Raw genomic sequence first — 27551 nt, forward strand, 5'->3', positions numbered from 1 at the left:
AAGCTTCATAAAATTACAATTTATACCCATTGACGTTAATAGAAAACCAATCCTAGCCTAGGAGTATCACAGTCCAGCTTTTAACTTTTATGTTAATTAATAACTATCCTTTCTCTTCCTTTTAATGATATACTAGTTCTCCAAATAGGATTGCAGCTTGACCGCAATACAGACAAGAAAAGAGACATATGAGACTAAACCTGATCTCCATATCAAAATGCATGTAACTTTATTTACTCCAAAGGGAAGTTCTTCCTTATTCCCTTCCCACACTAGGACAGGCATTAAATCTGTTTTGCACCTTATTTCCAGGTACTCACTGGGATACCATGAGACATGAGGGTGTTGGGATTCATGAGTGTGACAAGCTGATGTAGCAGGTCAGGCTGGCTATCAAATAGCTCGGGTGTCAGCCTCTTCATCACCTCCTCCAACTGCTCTGCTGCCAGTGAAGGTACCCCATACCAGGTTTTCGGCTCACCCCTGCTCAGGTAAAGAGGAGACATAGAGTCTGGGCATATCCTTGCACATGGCAGAAGTCTTAATATCCATCCCAGCCATTTGGGCCCAACTCACCAGTGCAGATAGTTAATAGAGTAACTCCAGTGATCCTCAATATGCCAACAAAATGCTGAGAATACCATGCCTACATAGAGCCAGGGAACCTTCATGCCTGAGATGTCTGCATTGATGTGGCACAGAACAGACTGATCAAGCACTGGCATTACATTCAGATTCCAACCACTGGTCGCATATTCCTGTTAGGTAAGAGATTTGCCAGACTAAGAATGAAGCATGATGGGGTGAATGAAGACAAACTAAGCCAGGCACATACAGGAAGACAACTGTATTGTCAGGACATGCTATCTGCTTTGCTTTAGGAGTAAAGACTTAGTATTCATGGTACCTCAGGAAGTATGTTATTTCTGAATGCAAATCTTCTTTTGGGTAGAGAGAACAGTGTAACTCAAAATATTAATTATTCATAATCCAGATTAAAACTCATCTGCCCTGATGGGGCACCTGCATGCCTAGTCAGTTAAGCATCCGACTCCAGCTCAGGTCATGACCTCACAATTCCCTAGTTCAACCCCTGGATCAGGCTCTGCGCTGACAGCTTGGAGCCTGGAGTCTGCTACGGATTCTGTGTCTCCCTCTCTCTCTGCCCTTCCCCTACTCACAGGCTGTCTCTCTTAAAAATAAACATTAAAACATTTTTAAAAATAAATAATTAAGTCCAAGAGAAACAAACAAAAAGATTCATTTGCCCTGAAACTAATAAGCACTCTTCAGAGATGTTCTCTAAAGTCACATTATCCCATTATCAGGCAATTACTAGGTATAATTAGGTCTTTAATTAATCCTTAAGTATTTACATCTCCTAAATACCAAAGTATTTTTCCCTTACATGCCTCTGTATTACAAGACCAAATAATGAAACAAAAACTGTGTTCAAAATCTTATCCAAATCTTAGCTATACTGAGTTTTTTCCACAGAATATTTCAGACATTCCATCACTCTCAAACTACCAAACTTATTTATTATTTATCTATTTATACCATCTCATCCATTTGTGTATGTTGTGTTTTGAAACACAAGTTATGAATGCATTTAGGGGAAGTATAAGAAATTTTTGGCTGAAAAAGCACATCAATGAAATGTCAAAGCAGGACTAAAGGCCTATCTCTACACAAAAAACAAAAAAACTGGCAAAAATTAGACTCATCTTGAAAATTCTGAATAGTCAAAGGTCTACTGAAACCACAGGAGAACTCAAATGAATAAAAATAGTAAAGCTCCATGAAATTGTAACTTAATTGTCCACCCCCACCCACTCCACAATGTGATAATCTTGAAGACAGCAGCCTACATGGGTCACATGGGTTCCTTATTCCAGAAAGAACAACATTTATCTTGTTCTCAAAAATTTTGTTTGACTTGTCAGGAGGAGCACCCCCAAAGAAAATTAATGCAAAAGGCTTATCTTTACTGTGCATAACTCAGATCTGAATTCAAAATCAGCAATGGAGAACATTTCTTGAAAACATGGATAGGCAAATGAACCAATGAATCCTTCCTACAACAAAGCATAGCAGCTGCAACAAACAACAGACAGTGGAAAAGTTGAGAGTGAGACGCTTTCTGGATTAAGGGTTTTGAAAGCTTCCATATATTCATTCCAAGGAACCTACAAGGAGAAAGGTATCCAGGGTAGGGAACAAGCTAAGAAAAGGTACCTAAATTTTTACTTCTGCCTGAACTTCAAGCTCTGTGCAAATAAGAAATAAAGAGTTGTAAGCCTATATAAAGGCCTATATGCAAATAGCCTATATAAGCACTAAAAGTCATAGACAGTCATAAAGTCATATAGCCAATCTGTAAAGAATGGAAGAATACTCAGAGACAATGTGACAAAAAATGTCTGTGCAAAAATAATTTTAAAAAGTCACTTAAAACAGGTGCACCACCTGTAAGTAGTCTAATCTTGAAATCATTCTAATGTATTGAATAATAAATAAAACTAATCGCATTTATTTTTTCTGCTTTCCAAATGTGAAAATAATATTTTGCAATCAAAAACTGACCAAAAGTAATTATGAAAACGACAGTAAGAAACAGTAATTGAACTTAGTTAATACCTCCTAAGAACAGAAAAATCAATTAAGGCTTTTAGCTTCCTGCGAAGTGATATCATGGTGATAAAAATATTAATTGCTACAGTTATTGAATGCTAATTATGCACCAAACTCTGCTAATTTCCTTACATACATTATTTCATTTAATCATTACAACATTTTGAGGTTGTGAATATTATCTCCATTTTTTTGGTGGGAAGATTTTGAAGGCTTAGAGGGAATAAGCCTCTTACCTAAAGTCACAGCAGCAAGTATAGGTTCAAGCCAGAATTTGAATCCAGACCTTGCTGATTCTAAAGCCCTTGTTCTTAGTTACTTTAATATATTACTTCTTGTAGAATAAAACCAAAACTTATCTTGAACCCTTGTTCCTAATCTAAAATGTTTTTCCCCAACACCCTCAGTCAAATATACCCAGATTTTTATTATCCTGTAATAAGTTTATGCCATCAATCTTGTTATCTTCTTGGTTTTGACTATCAGACTGAAACTTAACCTTTTTCTGGTCTAACTATGTGATCGATACTCATGTTGTTTAGTCACTTCATTGATCACCACCCTAAACTTAAAAATTTTTTTAATGGAAGTACAGTATCCTTGGTTTGGAAGTAAAAAGTTCAGCAATTTAGTTTGGTAATATGCTCTCATGGTCCAAGACTGTAAGGATTGTTTTGGCCCTTGCTGAAGATGCTGAACCACGTTGCCTCCATTCAGATTTGTGGGCTTCCTCCTAAGCTTACCAGTTAGCCAAATGACAACTATATTGGTGTTGACAGTGAATATACATCTTATATTTAATGATCAAGAAAATTCAGGCTCCAATTTGACCTGGGGCTCTCTGATGCTTCCTGCCAACTGTAGGAACAGATTTCCCATTCAAAGTATGAAGTTTCATTGTTATGCTCCCTGAATAGGTTTGTGGTAGAGAATATTGCCTGTAATTGTATTTCCTTTTCATGGGCATAACAAATAGTTGTCTGTGGGGCATAGGCTTAGGAATCCCCTGGGCTTACACCAATGTGTTAACAAGGCATAAAGAAGTACAAAGGCATAGAATGCTCACACCAGAGTTTGGGTAAACCAGACTGGCACCCCAAGAACAGGGGGGTACAAAGACAACCCAGAATTGAGAGGGAATGTAAGGCACTCCAAAATAGACAGGGGATGCAAAGGCACCCCAGAATAGAGGGGGTGCAGAACCCCAGAACAGAGTGGGAGGGGCAAAGACCCAAAATAGGTATGGGTGTAAAGGTGCCCAATACATAGGTATATGAAATAAACAAGATTAGATATTCAGGGTGGAAGCACCCCCAATTTAGTACTATAGCAGAAAATCTGCTTTCACAGAAGAAAAGGGCCAAGTTAGGTAAATTGGTGAAGTGGACTATGGACCACTGTGTTGCAGGCCCAGAGCGGAGATGACTAACAGGAGAAAAGGTGTCTTGTGAAGCCCGAGATTATTCCCCATCTGTCTCATTCTCTGTGTTTAGCTAAGTTAAACAGACAGGGTGCCTCCTGACTGCCATTAACAACCATCTGCCCATCTGCCTGGCACCAGGATTTTTTTATATTAACCCAAACCCCAAACACCGTATGTCTTCAAAATCCCGTTTCCTCACATCCCCAAGTTCATGTTCATCGACTGACTGTCTCTTTGTGCATGCCCATCACATTTGTAAGCCTTCTTATCTTAATAAATATGAGGAAGGACCCTTATTTGGGGGCTCTTGTCTTTTCCTGGACATCAGTCATCTCTGCTTTTCATCCTGTGTCCCGCTGTCTGGCTAGACAAGAGAGAACTTTATACCCACAGTCTATGGAAGCTGTCCTCAGACTGCTGTTATGAACAGCAGTGGCATGGTGACAAATAACTTGGAATGCCTGGTTGGCTCAGTCAGTACAGCATGTGACCCTTGATCTCGGGCTCCTGAGTCTGAGCCCCATGCTGTGCATAGATATTACTTAAAAAAAAATCAAAAGACAAATGCTATTTTGTTGAAAAGCATAGATGTGTCCAGCTCAGTGGCTTGAGATTACTCTGTATTATTTGCATTGTACAATTTAGAAACTAGAAAAAGCCTATGAAGAAAATTATCATTCTGAAATATTTGTGTAAGCCAGGATTTACTCTATAGACAAAAATCTCCTGAGAGATAACTGAAAGAGAATAAAGTTGAAGTTTACATTTGTTGAAATATATTAACCTCTAAAAGTTTTTTTGTTTTTTGTTTTTTTGTTTTTTTAACAAATCAAGATCCACTTGCAGGGGGAAAACAAAACAAAACAAAACAAAACAGGGGCACCTGTGTGGTTCAATCAGTTCAGCCTCCAACTTCAGTTCAGGTCATGATCTCACAGTTTATGCGTTTTAGCCCCACATCAGACTGCACTAACAGATGCAGAGCCTGCTTTAGATTTTCCCTCTCTCTGTCTCTCTGCCCCTCTCCTGCTTGCACACACACCCTCTCACTGTCTCTAATAAAACAAACTTAAAAAAAAAAAAGTCACTTAAAACAAGTAATACAACCCTAAGAAGCAGCAAGAAAAAAACATGAGCCTTACCGTATTAAATACAGCGTTTCCATATTAAATACAGCGTTACTGTATTAAAAATGTAAATTTGCAAAATGCCAACAAAAATTCCAAAGCATGCACAAAGACATGATCCATTATAAAAAGTCAGTTAAAGAGATTTGCTTTAAAACTAAAGACAAACAAGCTAAAGAGGAAAGGATTGAAAAATTAAGAATTGTATTTCAGGCAAACAGTAATGAAAGGAGATGGAGGTAGTTCTGTTACTCTCAGACAAAACAGACTTTAAGAATTATTTAAAACAGAGAAAACATTATACACTGATAAAAATACTCTATCAAGGACATAAGTATTATATATGCACCTAAAAATTACTACTGAGATAAATGAGGCAAAAATGATGGAACTAAAGGAACAAACAGTTCTACAATAATTGGATATTTTATTATTTTATTTTATTATTTCCCCTCTAACATAGCAGTATTCTCATGTGAAGGAAACATAACAAGCAGAAGTTAGATGCTTAGCCAAAATGACAAGACAGAGAAATTCTCCCCAAAAGGAGATCAAGAAGAAATCACAGTCAAGAACCTGCTCAAAACAAATATAAGCCATTTATCTGAACAAGAATTTGGAACAATAAGACTACTCTCTGGGCTTGAAAAAAAAGCATGGAGGACACAAAAGAAACCCTTGCTGCAGAGATGAGAGACCTAAAAACTAGTCAGACTGAAATAACACTATAACTGAAATGCAAAACCAACTGGATAGTCACAATGAGGGTTGAAGAAGCAGAGGAGAAAGTATGTGAAACGGAAAATAAAATCATGAAAATAATGAGGCTGAGAAGAGGGAAAGGGAAAAATCAGATCATGAGAGGAGAATCAGAGAACTAAGTGAGTCCATGAAATGAAACAGTATCCATATCACAGGAAACACAGAAGAAATGCAAGAAAATGGGGCAGAAAGTATATACGAAAATAGTATAGCTGAGAACTTCTGTGATGTAGGGAAGGAAGCAGGCATCCAAGTAAGTCCAAAAGGCACAGAGAACTCCCTTCAAAATCAACAAAACAAGTCAACACCACAACATATCATAGTGAAACTGGCAAAATATACAGATAAAGTGAGAATTCTGAAAACAGCGAGGGACAAATGGGCCTTAACTTACAAAGGAAGACATATATGAGTAGTAGCAGACCTGTCAATAAGAACTTGACAGGCCAGAAAGGATTGGCAGGAAATATTCAATGTGCTAAATAGCAAAAAAATATGCAGCCAAGAATCCTTTATCCAGAAAGGCTGTAATAGAGAATAGAAAGAGAGATAAAGGGGTTTCCCAGGCAAACAAAAAGTAAAGGAGTTATGACCACTAAACCAGCTAGGCAAGAAATTTTAAGGGGGACTCTCTGAGTGGAAGGAAAACAAACAAAAAGAAAAAAAAAAAAAAAAAAAAAAAAAAAAAATCCACCAAGACCAAAGCAACAAAGACTACAAAGGATCAGATAACATCTCTGGAAACACCAACTCTATAGGTAACACAATGGCACTAAATTCAGGTGTTTCAATAGTCACTCTGAATGTAAATGGACTAACTTGTTCCAAATGTGTCAAAAAACACATGGTGAAAAATGGATAAAAAAACAAGATCCATCTATATGCTGTCTACAATATACCCATTTTAGACCTGAGGACACCTACAAACTGGAAGTAAGGAGATGTAGAACCATCTATCATGCTACTGGATGTCAAAAAAAGAAAGCCCAAATAGCCATACTTGTATCAGACAAACTAGATTTTAAAACAAAAACTGTAACAAGACAAAAGGACATTATATCATAATAAAGGGATATATTCATCAAGAAGAGCTAACAATAGTAAATACTTATGCCCCCAACTGGGAGGCACTCAAATATATAAATCAATTAATAATAAACATAAAGGACCTCACTGATAACACAATAAGCAGAAAGGTCTTTAACATCCCACTTACATCAATGGACAGATCAGGTAAGCAGAAAATCAACAAGGAAACAATGGCTTTAAATGACACACAGGACCAGATGGACTTAACATGTATACTCAGAACATTTCATCCTAAAACAGCAGAATACATATTCTTTCAGGTGCACATGGAGTATTTCCCAGAAAAGATCACATACCGAGTCACAAAGCAGACTTCAGTAGCTACTAAGAGATCAAGATCATACCTTCCACGTTTTCAGTTCACAACTTCACGAATCTTGAAGTCAATCGTAAGAAAAATTTTGGAAATGCCACAAACACGACACAAACAGCAAATAAAATCTAAAGCCAGCAGAAGGGAATAAAGATTACCACAGAAAAAACAATACACAAACAAAAAGCCTGGTAGGACATCAATGAAACTAAGAGCTGCTTCTCTGAAATAATTAATAAAATTGATAAATCACTAGCCAGACTTATCAAAAAGAAAAGAGTAAGAACTCAATATCATGAATAAAAGAGAAGAGATCAAAACTAATACCACAGAAATAATAAAAATTTTAAGACAGTACCATGAAAAATCATATGCCAACAAAGTAGGCTATCTGGAAAAAACAAATTCCTAGAAACTCATAAACTACCAAAACTAAAACAGGAAGAAACAGAAAATTTGAACAGTCCCACAACCAGCAAAGAAATGGCATCAATTATCAAAAATCTCCCATGGGGCGCCTGGGTGGCGCAGTCGGTTAAGCGTCCGACTTCAGCCAGGTCACAATCTCGCGGTCTGTGAGTTCGAGCCCCGCGTCAGGCTCTGGGCTGATGGCTCAGAGCCTGGAGCCTGCTTCCGATTCTGTGTCTCCCTCTCTCTCTGCCCCTCCCCCGTTCATGCTCTGTCTCTCTCTGTCCCAAAAATAAATAAACGTTGAAAAAAAAATTAAAAAAAAAAAATTATCAAAAATCTCCCAACGAACAACACTCCAGAGCCAGATGGCTTCTCAGGGGAATTTTACCAGACATTTAAAGAAGAGTTATATCTATTCCTCTCAAACTGTTCCAAAAAAATAGAAATGGAAGCAAAATTTTCCAACTCATTCTATGAGGGCAGCATTACTGTGACAACAAAACCAGAGATCCCACAAAAAACGAGAATTATAGGCCAAAAATACCTGATGAAGACGGATGCAAAAAGTCTCATCAAGATTCTAGCAAATCAAATTCAACAGTACATTAGAAGTATTCACTATGGGGGCGCCTGGGTGGCTCAGTCAGTTAAGCGTCCGAGTTCAGCTCAGGTCATGATCTCACCATTTGTGAGTTTGAACCCCGCATCAGGCTCTGTGCTGACAGCTCAGAACCTTGGAGCCTGCTTCAGATTGTGTGTCTCCCTCTCTCTCTGTTCTTCCCCTGCTCATGCTCTGTCTCTCTCTGTCTCAAAAATAAATAAAACATTAAAAAACATTAAAAAAAAAAGAAGTATTCACTATGATCAAGAGGGCTGTAGGGCTGGTTCAATATTCACAAATCAATCAGTGTGATACATACCATAGTAATAAAAGGATAAGAACCATATAAACCTCTCACAGACGTAGGAAAAGCATCTGACAAAATACAACATCCATTCTTGATAAAAATCCTTTCACAAAGTAAGGATAGGCAGAAGATACCTCAACATCATAAAGGCCATATATAAAGACCCATAGCTAACATCATATTCAGTGGGGAAAAACTGATAGCTAATCTTCTATATCATGGATGTCTATTCTCACTATTACTACCAGTTAACACAGTACTGGAAGTCTTAACCTCAGTGATCAGACAACAAAAAGAAATAAAAGGCATCCCAATGTACAAGGAAGAAGTCAAACATTCACTATTATGAGATGACATGTTACTTTGTAGAAAACCGAATTGCTAGAACTAATACATGAATTCAGCAAAGCTGCAGGATATAAAATCAATGTGCAGAAATCTGTTTCATTTCTATACACCAACAATGAAGCAGCAGCAAAAGAAATCAAGGAACTGATCCCATTTACAACTGCACCTAGTAAAACAATAAGATACCTAGGAATAAACACAGGCAAAAGATCTATACTCTGCAGATTACAGAAAACTTATGAAAGAAATTGAAGAAGACACAAAAAAATGGAAAAACATTCCATGCTCATCAAATGGAGGAACAATGTTAAAATGTCTATGCTACCCAAAGCAATCTATACATTTAATGCAATCCTTATCAAAATATCACCAGCATTTTTCACAGAGCTAGAACAACTGTAAATTATATGGAACCACAAAAGACCTGGAATAGGCAAAGCAATCATGGAAAAGAAAAGCAGATCTAGAGGTATCATCATTCCAGACTTCAAGCAATACTAAGATGCAATCATCAAGACAGTATGTTATTGGCACAAAAACAGACACAGAAATGAATGGAACAGAATAGAAAACCTAGATACAGATTCACAACCATACATCAACCAATCGTCAACAAAGAAGAGTACCCAATGGAAAAAAGACAGGATATTCTACAAATGGTGTTGGGAAAACTGGACAGCAACATGCAGAAGAATAAAACTTGACACTTTCTTACACCATACACAAAAATAAATTCAAAATGGATTAAAGACCTAAATGTGAGACAGGAAATCATCAAAATCCTGGAGGAGAAAGCAGGCAGCAGCCATTCTGATCACAGCTGGAGACACTTATTACTAGATACATTTCCAGAAGCAAGGAAAACAAAAGCAAGTATGAACTACTGGGACCTCATTAAGATAAAAAGCTTCTGCCCAGTGAAGGAATAATCAACAAAACTAAAAGGCTTAGAGAACGGGAGAAAATATTTGCAAATGATGTATCAAATAATCTGTTAGTATCCAAAATCTATAATTTCTCAAGCTCAACATCTAAAAAACAAATTATCCAGTTAAGAAATGGGCAAGAAGACATGAATAGACATTTGTTCAAGAAGGCTAGACAGCTAACAGACACATGAAGAGATGATCAACATCCCTTTCATCATAAGGGAAAACTCAAAACCATGATGCAATACCACCACACACATGTCAGAATGGCTGAAGTTAACAAGAAACAACAGATATTGGTGAGGATGTGGAGAAAGGGAAACCATCTTACACTATTGGTGGGAATGCAAACTGGTGCAGCAACTCTTGAAAACAATATACAGGTTCCTCAAAGAGTTAAAAATAGAACTATCCTACAATGCAGCAATTGCACTACTAGGCATTTACCCAAAGAATACAAAAATACAAATTCAAAGGGATACATGAACTCCCATGGTTTTGGCACTGTGGACAAGTCAACCTATGGAAAGAGCCCAAATGTCCACCAACTGATGAATGGATAAAGAAGACACAGTATATACATTCAATAGCATCTTTGTTAGCCATCAAAAAGAATGAAATCTAGGGGCGCCTGGGTGGCGCAGTCGGTTAAGCGTCCGACTTCAGCCAGGTCACGATCTCGCAGTCCGGGAGTTCGAGCCCCGCGTCAGGCTCTGGGCTGATGGCTCAGAGCCTGGAGCCTGCTTCCGATTCTGTGTCTCCCTCTCTCTCTGCCCCTCCCCCGTTCATGCTCTGTCTCTCTCTGTCCCAAAAATAAATAAACGTTGAAAAAAAAAAATTAAAAAAAGAATGAAATCTTGACATTTACAACAAAACTGCTACAACTACAGTGTACAATACAAAATAAGTCAATCAGATAACAGTAAATATGATTTCATTCATATATATATATTAAATCATAATTTCATTCAACAATAACAAATGAAATACGGGAGAAGGAAAAAGAAAAGAGAGGGAAACAAATCACAAGAGACCTTAAAGACAGAGAAGAAACTGAGGGTTGGTGGAGGAATGAGTTAAATAGGGGATGGGCACTAAGGAGGGCACTTGTAATGAGTACTGGGTGTTATATGTAAGTGATGAACCACTGACTTTTACTCCTGAAGCCACTAACTGTAGTGCATGTTAAATAACTGGAATTTAAATAAAAATTTAAAAAGAGAAATAAATAAAATAAATTACCAGTAGGCAACAACAAAGAAATTAAAAAGTAGCATAAAAGGGAGTAAAGAGTCATGAAGCTAAAAAAATTCAACCTCTAGGATTTTATGACAGAAACATTAGAGGTAGAGTTATGATGGAACGGTTGACAGCTACAACTGATGAATACTGTATTCCCAGATTAATACAGTAAACTCCTGGTATTTTAAATTAAAAAGTCACATCTTCTATGTCACAAAAATTGCAGTAAGCCAAAACCAACATCTTACAGCAAGCAGAAAAGAAAAACAGATTAAATTACTTATAAATCAATGTAAGATTCATATTGGATGTCTCAAAGTCAGTAATTCAACAATATTTTTAATGTATCACAAAGAAAATAACTCCCATACCACATTTATACATGTCCAGAGATATAACTTTTTAAGAATAAAAGCAAAGAAATATTTCTTTTTGACAAATAAAAATTAATGAATACCTCTACTTAAGAAATCGGTGAAGGATTTATTTATTTCAGAAAAAAAGGAACACAGCCTTTGGAAAAAAGATCTGTGTTTCAAGAATAACAATAAGCCTCGGGGCGCCTGGGTGGCGCAGTCGGTTAAGCGTCCGACTTCAGCCAGGTCACGATCTCGCAGTCCGTGAGTTCGAGCCCCGCGTCGGGCTCTGGGCTGATGGCTCAGAGCCTGGAGCCTGTTTCTGATTCTGTGTCTCCCTCTCTCTGCCCCTCCCCCGTTCATGCTCTGTCTCTCTCTGTCCCAAAAATAAATAAAAAAACGTTGAAAAAAAAAAAAAAAAGAATAACAATAAGCCAAAAAGAAAAAATATATAAAAGTGAATAAATCCATATTAAATCTGAAAATGTAAAATAATTAAAATTATATCTATTTTATTGAAAAAAAAGAAGAGGCATAAATAAAAATTTTTAAAAACATTAGAAGGGAGGTAAACACAATTGTAGCAATCTAATGTTGCTTTGGATGGTGAGAAATTTCAAATAAACTTAAACATTAAACTTAAACAAAAAAATAGGAAAAATAACATATACACATATACGTATACACACACATATATTCCTATATATTGAATTGGTAAGACAAAAATGGAATGAGAAAATCAGACAAAAGAAAAAGAAACCTAAAAAGGTAAGGAAATTAAATTCTAACTAAGACAGAAAAATTTCTGCAAATAATCAAAAATCACTGATTTTATGTGGATTTAAAAAAACTCCTTACATGGATTAAAAAATGATTTCTGTGTTAGTTACGTATAAGAAACATACCTAAAGCCTCAGTAAAATACGCCATATGAAAGATATATAGAAGTAGAAACTCAGGAAAAGAGACCACTGCATTTATCTGGTTTATGAAAATTATAAAATCAGTAACAGCACAACAAACCCATCCGGGAGAGAAATACTACATATGAAAATACCTCAAGTACTTACTTACCCATATATACACACACTCGTACATCCAAGCACTACACGTGCATTGTAAGTACCTGGGGCTTCTAAGAGTTCGTACATAATATAAGTTGTATACTTAAACAAAATTTTTTTAATGTTTATTTATTTTTGAGAGAGAGAGAGAGAGAGAGAGAGACAAAGCATGAGTGGGGAGGGGCAGAGAGAGAGAGAGAGAGAGAGAGAGAGAGAGAGACACACACACAGAATCCAAAGCAGGCTCCAGGCTCTGAGCTGTCAGCACATTGCCCAACGTAGGGATCAAACTCACAAGCCGTGAGATTATAACCTGAGCCGAAGTCGAATACCCAACCAACTGAGCCACCCACCAGGTGCCCGGTAAGTTGTATACTTTTACAGGCACCCCATAAGTTGTATACTTCTAAAAGTCTACACTTGGAATAACCTAATGAAAAGTGATGAAGTTGGTGAAGACAGAAATTTTGATTCTCTCACTAGTCTAACCTGATATAACTCCAATGCATGTCCAAATATGTAACCTAGAAACTGCTGCTTTAGGAGACATGTGAAATGATGTATGTAAAAGCCAAATACTGGAAGTAATCCACCAGAAAAATGGATAAATGGATAATCTCAATGGGATATTATACAATAGTGAATAACTAAATTCAAGCCATAAACAAAAATATGGATGATTTTTCAAAGCCTAACACTGATTATAAAAAGCAATCAGAAATATATATAGCATAATATTTGTAATGCTCAAAATAAGGATATCATATATTCATATACAGTTATACACTGAAAGAAAATTATGACAAATTTTTGTCTCCTTTTGAGACTGAGAGACTCACAAGACTTGTGACTTGTGGAGAAAAACAGAAATAGATGTAATTGTATTAGAAAACATCAGTTCTGGGGTGCCTGGGTGGCTCAGTCAGTTAAGCAACCAAATTCAGCTCAGGTCATGACCTCACAATTTGTGAGTTCAAGATCCACATCAGCTTCTGTGCTGACAGTGTGGAGCCTGCTTGGGATTCTCTCCATCCCTTTCTCTGCCCCTCCCCTAATTGTGCTCACTCTAAATAAATAAATAAATAAATAAATAAATAAATAAATAAATAAATAAATAAATAAATAATTTTTTTTAAAATATTAGGAAGGGGTGCCTGGGTGGCTCAGTCAGTTAACCATCCGACTTTGGCTCAGGTCATGATCTCATGGTTTGTGAGTTCGAGCCCCACATTGGATTCTATGCTGACAGTGTGGAGCCTGGAGTGTCCCTCTCTCACTGCCCTTCCCTGCTTCAGCACACTTTTTGTGCACTCTCCCTGTCTCAGAAATGAAGTATTAAAAAATTAGTTCTCAGATTCAAATGTGGATTATTTAATGTTATGTTTTATAACTGACAAAGAAACTATATATATTCTCTTATAGTTTCATGACATCCTGATCAGTTGTATCCAACTGCCAAATACTAATTCCAAGAATACCAAGATGTTAGTAAGGGAAACTACAGGTATTTCCTCCTTTTCTTATTTTATATTTTTAATTTTCTGCAGCTATATAATACTTTTATTTAGGAAACTGAACTATTTTTTGTAAAAACAGACTGTTCAAGTGCTCCCATATATGTATACAAAGATATTATACCCTCACCCACATATGCAGTTAGGTAATACATACAGACTAGTGCTAAGTCTTTCTGAAAATTTCTACCTTCTTAATTTGCTACTTTTGTTATCTGCATCAACTGTCTCATAATGCATTACTGGCCAACATTGTAGGATGACTATCAGAAAAGGAATAAACAGGAATAATTACCCATAATACACAAGATGCACAATTTTTCAGTGTCTTCTTCACTCGTATTGTTTGATTCTCCATCAGAAATTTCTAATATGATTATTCATATTTAAAATTTTTTTAAATTTATTTATTTAGTTTGAGAGAGAAAACAAGAGAAAGAGCAAGGAAAGAACAGACAGAGGGAGAGAGAGAGAATCCCAAGCAGGCTCCACACTGTCATTGCAGAGCCGAATGTGGGGCTTGAACCCACAAACCATGAGATCAGGACTTGAGCCAAAATCAAGAGTCAGACGCTTAACTGACTGAGCCACCCAGTTACCCCAATTAATGAAATTTTAGGACATGTAAATGGATCCAACTATATACATGCTATTGTCTTGTACCAAAGGATAAAATTAGTAGTTTCTGTATTACTCCATCTGTTCCACATGATGAACACAAATAAAAACTCAATGAGGGTACTTCCCAATGCTTTTTATTCCAAACTATAAATATGAATATGAATAAAGTGGTCATAGCACATGTTTTTCTTGATCATACAGTATCTTCGGTAAACTCTAAGTATTTACTTTCAGGGAAATAGGAGGGACCCTTGTGGCTCCTAACTGATAATGCTGAGATACCATACTATTCCTTGTGTTTTCTGCCACCACCAATGCAGAATGGAAGTTATGCAAATTCCGGGTTACTCACAGATCATCCACTGACAGTAAACCTTATCTACATTTCTATTTTGTAAAAAAAAGCTCTATACAGAAGGACTCACAAGAACAAATGGTTTCACATGCTAAAATGACTTTCCCTATCTGTGCTGTTAATGAGTTACAAATCACATTACCTCCTCCTCAGGAGACAGGTTCTTTTTGCTACTGCTGACAGGGAAACCACTGCCAAATTCTTTGGAATGAATGTCTGCTCCATACTCAACCGTTACATCTTCTTCAATGCTGCTAACCAGCCTCCAGAATTCCTTCTCTACATGTTCTGTAGGTACCATCTGTGACAAAAGATGTAAAAAATGATCATAGCATGTTGTATTTTGGCCCCATGTCTCTATGAGCACTAAAACTATGAGACACTAATCCCCGTATCCCCATTCCACAATCACATACATGCACAGGCATGTTGAAGTAGTCAGCCTTGAAGGAATCTGCCATTTCACCAAAGCTCTGCAAAGTGTACTCCTGGGTAGCCTGCTCAAAGCCAAAGGCTTCAGGGGGCCTCTTACACTCCTGAAATAGGAAAGTATTTCAGCAAGAAAAGGCAAATAGTCAAAGAACATGAAAAGAACAGCAGGAGATACATCTTATGCTCTATGGCTACTTTTTATTATGTTTCAAGGCTGGTGGTTTCTTTAGTATCTACTAAACCTTTTCCTTTGTTCCCATGGTTCACATCATTTGTATTATAACCCTTCCCTCTTAAATCTCTACAATCCTACAGATAGTCTGTCCAGCCACTGTTGCTTATTAACTGATAGCTAATCAAAACCTGACAGAAGAATTAACTTATTTTTTTCATGTTTTATTTATTTCTGAGAGCGAGAGACAGAGAGAGAGAGAAAGAGAGAGAGAGGGAGAGAGAGAAAGAGCATGAGCAGGAGAGGAAGAGAGACAGAGAGACACAAAATGTGAAGAAAGCTCCAGGCTCTGAGCTGTCAGACAGAGCCCAATGCAGGGCACAAACTCACCAACCATGAGATCATTACCTGAGCCGAAGCTGCATGCTCAAATGACTAAGTTGGCTAGATGCCCCTAAAGTATTAATTTATAAAAGGGCAGCAACTCACACCTATTCTATACTCACTTAAAACCAGGAGGCTAGATTTTAAAAAATTACAAAGAATGAAATTTAAAATATTAATAGTCAACAGGCATACCGCCATGATACACTTTGGGCATCTCCAGACCCCTCTAGGGATTTCAGGAAGGGGTGGCATTAGGCAGAAGATGTGGTAATTGTCACCACAGCCATCACAAAGAAGAAGTTTGTCAACTTCATCCCCACGGGAGCATATTCGGCAAACATAGGTCTCAACCTATGAGGAAAAATAAAATAAAATTATAAGCTGCTTGCTCCATGACATCCTGTCCCAGGTTTCCACACCATTTATTTTAAGCATGTACCACCAATCAACAACTATGTCATATTCTACTCATGAGTTCACTATTTAGTGAAAATATGACATGACACAAACAATTATTAAATAATACAACATGTCAAGAAATGAACAATGATTAAGGTGCTTAGAGAGTAAAGTACCCTTTTTATGTAAGATTTCAATGGGACAAATCCAAATCATGAAGATATAAACTGGCATGGATCATTCAGAAAATTACATATGGTTAATAATAAAATACATCAATGCAGGTGAACATAATAAGCCCAATTGACCAAATGTCCAGTGGTATGTTATTCTGGTGTAAACTTCAATAGGTGTCCATTTTCATTCTAAACTGTGTCTTTAATTTAGATAATTTAGCTTGGTCACCAAAGTAGTAGACCACCAGACCAAAACACTAGGTCAAGGCTAAACAACTTGGATACTTATGTAATATTGAAATAATCTAGTATTAGTAGTTAAAAAAACACACCAATACATTTTTACCAGGATATTAGAAAAACTACTTGCAGTAGTACTATATTGGGAGGATCCAGAAGTAAAATGATGAGTAAAGACAGGAAAGAGGTGACTTACAGAGTGGGAGAAAATATATGCTGTGTGTGTGCAGCTACAGAAATACACACTTGTATATTGTCTTATTAGTTTATGGGACATACACATACATTAATATACAAAACATACACATATTGACACACATATATGTACATTAGCATACTTACATACTGTGTGTATAGCAGTGACCTTCAGTCACAGCAATTTCAGTCCTTTTATGTATATAATAGAAATAGCTACATATCTAATAGCATGTATTTAACAGTAGTATTATTGAATGTATTCCTAAATTTGCAAACCACCAAAAATTCCATAAATAATAAGACATTAAGAAATCATACTGAGGTTGTATTATTAAGAATTGTAATTAATACAACAGAATACAGTGAAAACTTATACAATATGAATGAATCTCTCAAATATAACAATGAACAAGGAAGCCAACATGAGAGTATATAAAATAACAGCAGTTAATTAAAAGTACAAAAATACGCAAAGCTTTATTTTCATGTATTAAAAAAAAGAATTTTGAAATAAAGACCATATTTTTGTGTATACACACTATACTATACAAAAAAAAAAAAAAGAAAAAAAAAAAAAAGGCTAGTGGGTGACCAACTAGATGTAGGAGTGACAGAAGAGTCTTAAGCGATTTCCAAACTTCAAGCATGGAAGATAAGACCTTGCAATAGTCCATAAGATGACAAACAGTCGTAAACTGGGAACATGATGATACTATACATAATCTTTCAGTGATTAGGTGCAGACAATTAACAGAAAACACAGGAGCCTGGAGCTCAAAACAGAAGTCTGTCCAAAGACAAAATTTCTAGGAACATTAACAACGACAGAGTAGGAGGTGTAGAAAAAATTATAAAAGATAAAATGAAGTTTGCTAGAAATAAAGGACAACCAAAAAAGGGAATTTACCATTTTGGAAACATTAGACTACAGAATATTCAAATGATATTTCTGGTAAGCTGTATGAAACAAGAGAAGACTTATATACATGAGAGACCTGTAAAGAAAGATCACACAAGAGAAATACTATTATGAAATATGATACTTGTGAAGCATTTGCCAGAAACAAATAGCTTTCACATTTCGTACCATATGAAAGTATAAAGTTCAAAAAATGCTTATTATTGGGGTTGAAAAGATACAACAGTTTGCTGAAAAGTCCTGAATTAAAATATAGGAGATACAAATTTTCCTCCTGACTACAATATTTTGCATATTTCTTCTCCTTCCTAACCATCAGTCTCTTCATATATGAAGGGCCCAGAAGTAAAAGGAAGGGAGGAGAAGGTAATGTGGGACAACATAACCTCAGGTTCCATATCGTCCTCATAGTTTAAAAACATGTTAGAATATCATAGATTAAGTCCTTACAAACTGGGCACTATTGTGACTCCTCCTCAGTCGCATGGTCAGCTTGGTGCAGGGCTCTAGGCTGTGATTCAAGTCCTCTTTGGGCAATGTTGACATCACTTTCCCATCCTCTCTTGGTTCCTCCTTCATCAAAACAGTTGGGGGGCATATGACCCCTTCTTTATCTAGGGCAGTCAGAAACAAATCTGAAAACAAACAAATCTATTCTCCTATCAAAATCAACAAACTATCTCTCCCTCACATTGTCTCTTAGCCTATTAGGCTTTACCTTTCTTCCGTAAAGTTTTATCTTTGGCCATGAGTCCCAACCCCATCATCTTGGGACCAGCCCCATAGATCTGCAGCTTCTTTAGCTCTGGATTCTTCTCAATATCTTCCTCTGTGGGTTCTGGCTATTAACAGAAAGTTCAAAGAAGGAAGTGAGGTATACATATACAAATACATATTTTAGGCTCCAAAACATTCCAAAAAAGGCCACATAGATTGAATCCATTCAACTGCTTCCACTTATTTTTAACTCTTTCTTACTGATGTATTTTTACTTGTGGGTAGCATATAGCCAGGCAGGAGTAAGTGAATAGACAAATTTGAGTGGTAATTCATTTTCTCAATTTGTTTCATGCAACAAATGAAATGACAAAATACTCCTGTGTTTTCAAGGACAGTTAAGCTTAAGTATCTAAAACGTATAATTTATACTAAAGAATTCAATAAATGTAAATAAATTTCTTTTGACAGCACAATTTAAGCTGCAAATGGGAAGACAGAAGAACATCATTTCAGTCTGAACTCAGACTTTTAACTTTCTTCCCACACTATATTCAGGTATCTTGGGAAACTGTAAATCCATTATGTGTCATAAATACACATATTATATGCCATTTTCTAGCACGTATCTCTTTTTAGTGGACACCATGAGATATATTTTATCTGTGTTTCTGTCCATTTTCATTATAATTTTAAAGTATTATTGTACTTCCCCTTTCTATTTAAAGCCTGAGGATTGTTTCTGTATGTTTTATTCTAGATCTATATACAAATACATGTAATAACATATTTTCTGGCTTGTTCTATTCCCCAAATAACTTAAGTATGCAATACATACTGTATGACAATACATGATAAACAAAGGATCAACTGAAGAGACAATGGCGGTAGGAAAAATAATTTCTCAAAGATCAGATGAATAAGACTGAGAGAAACAGGACTCTGGAGTTCAAAATGGAGGTCTATCCAAGAATTAAATTTCTGGGACTATGAACACATACATCTCTTCTATAGCTTATTATTTGATTATAACTACTACAGAAATAACTTAAGCCACTCTTATTATATCCTTGGTGCTGTTTCTCATTTTTTGGTATTATAAATAATGATGTAATTAGTTGTATTAATCACATTTTTAATGTTTTATAGTTTATATTTTGACATCCTTTGGAGAATACTGCTGGCTGAGAAGACTTGCTCCTCTCGGGGTCAGCTAATTCCTAAAGACTCACTTGTAGGTGAGCTCACCTTTCATGTGCAACCCAAGCAATCCCAACTCTATACTAGCAACCACCTCCTTATCTAACCCTCATACACTAAGACATTATTTTCCCTTCCTTAAATCAACACTTGGCCAGGTCTGAAACAAATTCAGAAAGTCACTATGCTCCGTGCCATCAACAATAGCCAAATTTTGGAAAGAGACCAAATGTTCACCAACTGATGAATGTATAAAAAAGATGTGGTATATATATATATGGAATGGAATATCACTCAACAATGAAAACGAATAAAATCTTGCGGTCTGTAACAAGATGGGTGGAACTAGATGTATTATACTAAGCAAAATAAGTCGGTCATAGAAAGATGAATATCCTACAACTTCACTCACATGTGGAATTTAAATTCAAAAAGAATGAATATAAGGGAAGGGAAGGAAAAATAACATAAAAAAGGGAGGGAGACAAACCATAAGACTCTTAAATACAGAGAAGCAAACTTGAGGATTGCTTGAGGTGAGGTAGGTGGGCAGATGGGCTAAATGCACATCCTTAATGATGTGCATTAAGGAGGGCACTTGTTGGGATGAACACTAGGTGTCACATGCAACAGATAATCACTCGGTTCTATTCCTGAAACTAACAGTATGCTATGCTATATGGTAACTAACTTGAATTTAAAAAAGGAAGAAAGAAACAAAGAAGAAAAGAGAAAAGAAAAGAAAAAAAAAAGAAAAGAAAAGAGAAAAAAGAAGAGAAGAGAAAGAGAAGGAGAAAGAGAAAGAGAAAGAGAAAGAGAAAGAGAAAGAGAAAGAGAAAGAGAAGAGAAAAGGAAGGGAGAGAGAGAGGAAGAGGGGGAGGGGGGAGGGGGGAGAGGGGAGAGAGAGAGGAAGAGGGAGGCAGAAAGGAAGGAAGGAAGGACTAGGAAGGATTAGGAAGGAAGGGAGGGAGGGAGGGAGGGAGGGAGGGAGGGAGGGAGGAGGGCGGGAGGGAGGGAGGGAGGAAGGAAGACAAGAAAAGAAGGAAGGAAGAAAGGGAAGGAAGGGAGGGAGGGAGGGAGAAGAAAGAAGAGAAAAGAGAAAAGGAAAGGAAAGGAAAGAAAAATTCCTATGCTTCAATGTTTGTTGGTATAATTCAAACTATTTAATCCTAAAATGTTTATCCTATACTACCTCAGTTTTCCCAAGGAGTCTCTAATAAAGGCTGTGGCCTAAGAGTTCCCCTTGCTTTCTGATCCTTAGTAACTTTGATGCTTCATCTTGTGGCCCTGTGTGATATGCTATGTCTCTTGTTTCTAATGGAAATGTAACTTTAAAACTTTTCTTGTGGTGGCCCTGAACTCTCCACATAGCCAGTCACTTTTACAAATTAAGACCTGAACAAACACCCATATATTTGCTGCATACTATTCTAAAACATTAATTAACAGAAGTCAAATCAGGAGGGTATGCACCTTTGAAATTTTAATAGCTTAAAAGAGGCTTGGTTGCGCATCTTTTATACATTTAGATTTGCCAACTGGTTACATATAAAGAAATACATAATTATTCTACAATTTCAACTTATAACTGAGATTAAGCACTTCTGACTTATCATTCAGGAGAGTTTAATAGAAGACACAGATTGAAAATGGGCTGTGAAAGATTCCACAACTTTGCAGGCATGGGGCTCCTAGTTGCCACATACACCGTATTTACAATTTTACACTGTGTATTAGTCACGCTGCATACATTATACTTAACATTTTACTTTGGAATATAGATAGTTTCTAACAAAGCAAACACCTTCTAAAAGAGCTAATGCTTGCTTTTAAATATGAAATAAGACAGTATTATTCTTAACCTTTCAGACATCTCACTATTCATTCTTATGTTACAAACACCAATGTCCAAATTAGAAAAAAAATGATGTTAGTCCTAATTTCTCTGCTACTTCATTTACTTCTTTTCTGCTTCATGTAGAACATGCAACTTTTTTCCTCCTAAGGTTCTGGAAACACAACATCTTTCTGGTTTGGGTAACCTCACAGTTTTCAAGAATCTTTAAAACCTTCCCAGGAAAGTGAAGAATCTCATTCTCAGGAATAAAGTGTCTAAAGATTTGATTTGAAAAACCGTTGTAACCTTAGCTGCTACTTACCACTTTCAAACAAATTTTACTGATTTCCAAATCATTAGATGGCTCATTTTTCTTATTCAGAAAAATTCTTATTCAGATAATTCTCAGATACTACCTGAAGAACTAAATCATCAATGCAGAATCCATCTGAATTTCAATAATTTAAACTAGGTCACCATTTCTCATTTCTTCCCTCTACATCCAAATACTAAAATAAAGTCTGTTAGGATTATTCACTATACATCTAAGGATATAGAATGTTTTCCTGGTTGAATGTATTTCAGAAACAGAAACATCCAAAATTCTATGAGAACATACATAGACACACAATACAGGTTTATTAGCAAGAAGAGAAATTACAAGTCTGTATTGTTTATATTTTTAATTTTCAAACATTATATTGTTCGACATGTTGAAAATCCTACGGACTGGGGAGAGACTGCTCCTCTGAGGCTATCCAATATCTGAGATAGCAAAGTACCCAGCAAAGCGCATGCCTTTGATATGCAAAACAAAAGGGCCATACCTCCCATTAGTCTTCTTCATTCCTTGCCTTAATCATCCCAGGGCCAGATGCCAGGCAAATGAGAAACACTCTTTGTTTTTTAGAGCCCATGAAAACTGTTCAGACTAGCCAATCCTAAACAATTACCCTACCTTGCCTTGCCCTTACTGGAAAACCCAAATAAGGCCATGACCTAGGATCTTCCCTGCTCCTGACATTTCTACAACCTCACCCATGCTTCTGTGTGACAAGCTGAGCTTTCTGAGTATAGCTCTATTTTCCTGAGCTTCTCTTGTGGCTGACTCTCCATGTGATAAAAGAACACAGAACAAAAACTCACAATTAAAAAACCAAACAACTGAAAGCTTTCTAAAAACTATCCCAAGATTTAAAAAACTCACCCCTATATTTTATATTCTTAAATATTAAAGATAGATGTTTGCTTTCAAAATATGTAAAAGCAAAAGTAGGTAAACACAAACACTGCAAATGATACATATAAAACAAAATAACTCATTCATTTTCAATTAATTCAATTTGAACCAGCTGTAGTGTCCTATAGAAATGGACTGAACAAGTCCTAGACAAATTCTGGAAGTTTACAGGAAAAAAAAAAAAAAAAAGAGGCACTCACATCAGGCTGTAGTCTTTTTGCCCGCCGACTATAGCTACTGAACTTGGAAGGCTGCACAGACTGTCTTAGGGGAATGCCATGAGGTTTGTATTCCTTGTCTTTTTCTTCATAGTCAAATGGGTGAGTGTTACACTGCTGGGAACATAAGAAAACAAATGAGAAACTGAGTCACATTTAAAATTAACAAATAATCAAGTGATTCCTTCATCTTAAATCTCTAACAATGAAAGCTGTATTTCTTTCCAAATGACACTTTTATTCTCTGCACTAATAGAACAATATGATGAGAATTCTTCTACAACTTTGCTTATATATAACCAGTAAAACATAGTGAGGAACAGTCTTTGGAACTAGACTGCCAGATGTGAACTTAGGATTTTATCCTTACTTTCTATGCCTGAGCTCTCTGTTCCAATTTTTGTCTGAAAAATGGGCAATATAAGTATCAAACCTAACAATTATAAATATTGTCTAAAAAACAATATAAGTATCAAACCTATATTATAAACCTATATCCATTTATGGCTATTCACATAATTTTATAAAATGCTCTGGAAATAATAAAACCTAAAAACATTATTTAAGATAAATGGTCAAATTAGTTCCCACTCCTTTTTGAATTAAGTCCAATTACCAAAAATTTATCCTGTAATTCTCTGTATCTAAACTATCCTCAGGAAATATAGTAATTTCTTAAGAAATTATATTGTTCAAGGAGGAAGGCCTAAAATAGGAACTGCTTTTCTCTAACTTATATTCTATTATCTTATCCATAAAAAGATCCTAGTAAACACCAACACTTCAGAGAGAAAGATAGAAAAAAAAGATATTCTAATTCTCATTTAGCTAGCCTACTAGGTACAACTGCTTTAAAAATATACTGTATACTTTTTTTATAGGCTGAGAATTATTTTCAGACCCAATTCCTAGAATTTCTAATGCTAGAAATGTACTTAGGATACTAAGAAAGCTCAACCCAGAAAAAGAAAGACCACAAAGAACAAAATCAAATCAGGCCCCAAACCAGTTAAGACACCTCACCACAAGGTTGGCCCCAGACTGAAACATTTCATAGGGGTAAATGATGCGCTCATAGTGAGATCGTAGCAGCGAACCAATGTTTTTGCCTGGTGGGTAGTTGAGGCGCTGGGCAATTCGGACCCAACGACGGTCCTTGCAGATGGCTTCATAGCCACCTTCCTCCATCACAATCTGCAAGGATAATGAAAGTTATATAGATTAACTGTGAGCAGACTAAGAAACCTGAAAAACAGCAGTTAGGGTTAAATATGAGGACGGTGCACTCCCGCCAATGCCAACTGTTCCAGGACTCAAAGATGGTGTCAAAAAATCTTGGCAGGATCTCTGTTCTCTCCTTTCTTGCCTAGAAACACAAAGTTCAACCACAGAAGGTTTCCTAAAAAGCCAAGGCTTTTTATTTATTTTTCCTTCTTAAAGCAGAAGTACTCTTACCTTACTAAGGCTGTAGAGATCCAAAATCCTCCGTTCTACATTGGGAATTTTTAATGAAGAACCTTGGATTTCCCAGAATTTTGCAATCTGGTCCAAATAGTTTAATTTTACTCTGGTCTGAGCCTGGGGAAGAGACAGTCCTATGAAATTGGCTTACTCTTTCAACTTTAGTCCATTAATTATGGTGCTCTCCTAGGCTACAGTCTAGATTTCATTGTCTATCTCACCACCAGTGTCTATGAAAAGCTCAAATAAGCAGATTCCTCAGTCTTAAAAGGGAGCTTTAAGAGCGATGACTCAAAGTCAGAATCTTTCATCTCTAAATCTAAAGCGCTATTCTTGCACTTAACAAATGATAAGCAAGGCTCAATCTAATATCTTCCTTTAAGACAGCACTTGTACTCTATACACAACTAAAAAAAATAGAGAAGCTGACCATGTATGACCATGCTCTGAACTTTGCTTCTATGAAAGAAATCAGCAAAAATAAAAAATGATAAATTATGTAGGTATGGAGAGGGAAAAAAAATCCATAAATAAATAAATAAATAAATAAATAAATAAATAAATAAAGCAAGCAAGCAAGCAAGCAAGCAAGCCTTCATGTCCTTGCCTTTTGCAGAGGACTTTCTCCAAAATCATTATTCTGGGAAAAAAATGGAACTGGTATTAGGATCAAAATATATCTGCTTTAAAACTTATATGCTTAACTACATTGTTATAAAACTACCAGTGAAATAAGATCAGAGCTCAAATTCCAGCATAAAAGGGTGGCTTCCAATTTTACCTCTAGTTCATTTAGCCTCTGAATTCGGGGCGTGAATCTGAAGTTTTCAACTTCTACTGCAAAGGGAGGCTGCCAGTCCTAGAAGAAAGTAAATGAATTTATTATGGTATAGCAAAGGATGAAGATGTTGAGAAGTAGAATGATTTGTCTCCAGTTTAATAGTCCTTCTTTTTAAGACTTTTGGTTGCTATATTTTGCTCTTGAAGGTTCAAATGGTTGTCTTTTAAAAATCATATAACTGAAAACCAAGGGCAAACCCCCAAAAAACAAACAAAACACAAAGAATTATCCTTGGTGTGTCTCCTCCAAAAATGAGGAAGATTCTTAATGAAGTGAAGAAAAATCTAATACGATGAGAAACTGATTTTGAAAACTAGAGTATTATTTATTCCCACCCACATCCTGTTAAGAATAGTAGTATGTAACTAGTAATACTTTTTTAAAAAGTATACCCACCCAAATAGAAGATATGTAGTCAGATTGAGTATCGCATAAATGAGCAATACACTGCAGTTAGAGGACACCCCTTTGATGCGCATATAAATTAAACCCATACCCGACAAGCAATTTAGTTTGCATTCTTAATTCAAACATAAGAACTGAGTTAGCAGTTTTGAGTAAAGCAAACCCAGAGGAGAGACCTGTACACGAAGTAATTCCAATTTAATTGGTGGTAAGGATTCTATTCTCTGTATTTCTTATACCACGGGTCATGTAACAAATTTAAGCCATTCCAAGCCCAGCGCCTAGTAAGACAATTTATACGTTCCTTTGTTTCGCTATCAAGTATGATAAATACATTAAAACTTCCTTCAACGTAAGTTTAAGAGATAAATATCCCTCTACTACACACGCCTAAGTAGTCGTACAGGGTAGAACCAATTTCGAATCAAAGCTTTTCATTCCTAAAACAGATTTTTAGAACTGCACTGCGTGTGGCGATTAGATACGAACTTTTTGATGCCAACCCATTATAGTCACTTACAAAATGAGCAATTACACTTAGTTACAGAATTTAATTAACAGCAGTTAACAAAAGGGTTAAGGCCTTGTTTACCAGCACAGCACCCTAACGCTCAGTCTTAACGCAAATCCATCCCCAAATGAGGCTTCAGAGGCTTACCGCGGGTGGGCGGATCTTGCAAATACCGGACTTCTCTGCAATGGGCCTGATTTTTGCGATGTAGCCAAGCGGGTCTCGGAATTCCGCCCAGGTAGGCTCGAACACCGGGCACTCTGGCGGCGGTAGGAAGTCGTCTGTTCCCGTCTCCATGTCGCGCTCCGATGCTATTCTGTAAAAGGATTTCCTCTTTCTTCAGTGGCGTATAGTTTGTTGATAGCTAAAACCTAAGTCCCAGCAGGCCTTTATTTTCCTTCAAATTCAACAGTTTAATTCATGCAGTTATTCACACCACTCAGTTTTCAACCACCATCTTGACCAGCAAGCTTTTCCGGCTGCTTCACACTCCGTGTCACTCCGCGGATCAATTCTTCAGGTGCTGAGCTATCTCAAAAACTGAAAGATGTGCTATATGGGCAGGTAAGATCTGAAGGCACAGAAGGGAGTTCACCACAAGAAAACAAGCACCACAAACCAGGCACTCGACTAATCCTAAATAGTTCTTCAACGGAACGGAAGAGCACAATTACAAATAGAGGTGCCGGATCTTTTTATTTAAGGGACCGCTGCGCGTGTCAAGCCTGCGCAGTAGACCGGAATGGCTTAAAGATCAGTGTATGTAAAGTGGGCGTTGTTGTGTTGTGTGGTGATGTGTTCTGTTGTATTCTGTTGTGTTGTTTTTATCAGGTTACACGTTTACAGAACCCGCAAGCCCAACTGCCCTCCTTTCGTTTACCATTTTAAGTCGCGTCTAAATGAGCAAAGTCTAAGAACTTACTGGCTGTTCCTTTACCCACCTGGCTTTATAATAAAGGTACTTAGCATAGCAATTTTGGAATACTAAAACCATTAGTAGAATACAAATTGTTTGTATTTATGTACTCTGTTTCACTTAACAATGGACTTGCCATGCACACATTTCCCTCTTACTGCATTTGTACAAACTTGATATTGCGTT

General features: G+C 36.5%; 1 protein-coding gene across 10 annotated transcripts in view; it reads right to left on the reverse strand.

Annotated features, from left to right (window-relative positions):
* Positions 1-27088, reverse strand: part of LOC115508105 (lysine-specific demethylase 5D) — a 42598-nt gene extending 15510 nt beyond the window's left edge. For 2 of the 10 annotated variants that reach the window (XM_030306492.1, XM_030306498.1), the window contains exons 1-12: positions 26597-27087; positions 25474-25551; positions 24687-24809; positions 24255-24425; positions 23214-23348; positions 18738-18861; positions 18470-18654; positions 16280-16438; positions 15513-15632; positions 15239-15397; positions 577-758; positions 321-483 (exon numbers count right to left, since the gene is read on the reverse strand). In XM_030306492.1, the coding sequence (XP_030162352.1) occupies positions 321-483; positions 577-758; positions 15239-15397; positions 15513-15632; positions 16280-16438; positions 18470-18654; positions 18738-18861; positions 23214-23348; positions 24255-24425; positions 24687-24809; positions 25474-25551; positions 26597-26746 (1749 nt within the window). In that variant the 5' untranslated portion in view covers positions 26747-27087. Of the gene's footprint in view, positions 1-320; positions 484-576; positions 759-15238; positions 15398-15512; positions 15633-16279; positions 16439-18469; positions 18655-18737; positions 18862-23213; positions 23349-24254; positions 24426-24686; positions 24810-25473; positions 25552-26596 lie in introns of all 10 variants that reach the window. The other 8 variants (XM_030306495.1, XM_030306494.1, XM_030306490.1 and 5 more) reach the window with 7 other exon arrangements.
* Between the last annotated feature and the right edge of the window lie 463 nt (positions 27089-27551).

The sequence above is a fragment of the Lynx canadensis genome, chromosome Y (assembly GCF_007474595.2).
Source record: "Lynx canadensis isolate LIC74 chromosome Y, mLynCan4.pri.v2, whole genome shotgun sequence".
NCBI lineage: Eukaryota > Metazoa > Chordata > Mammalia > Carnivora > Felidae > Lynx > Lynx canadensis.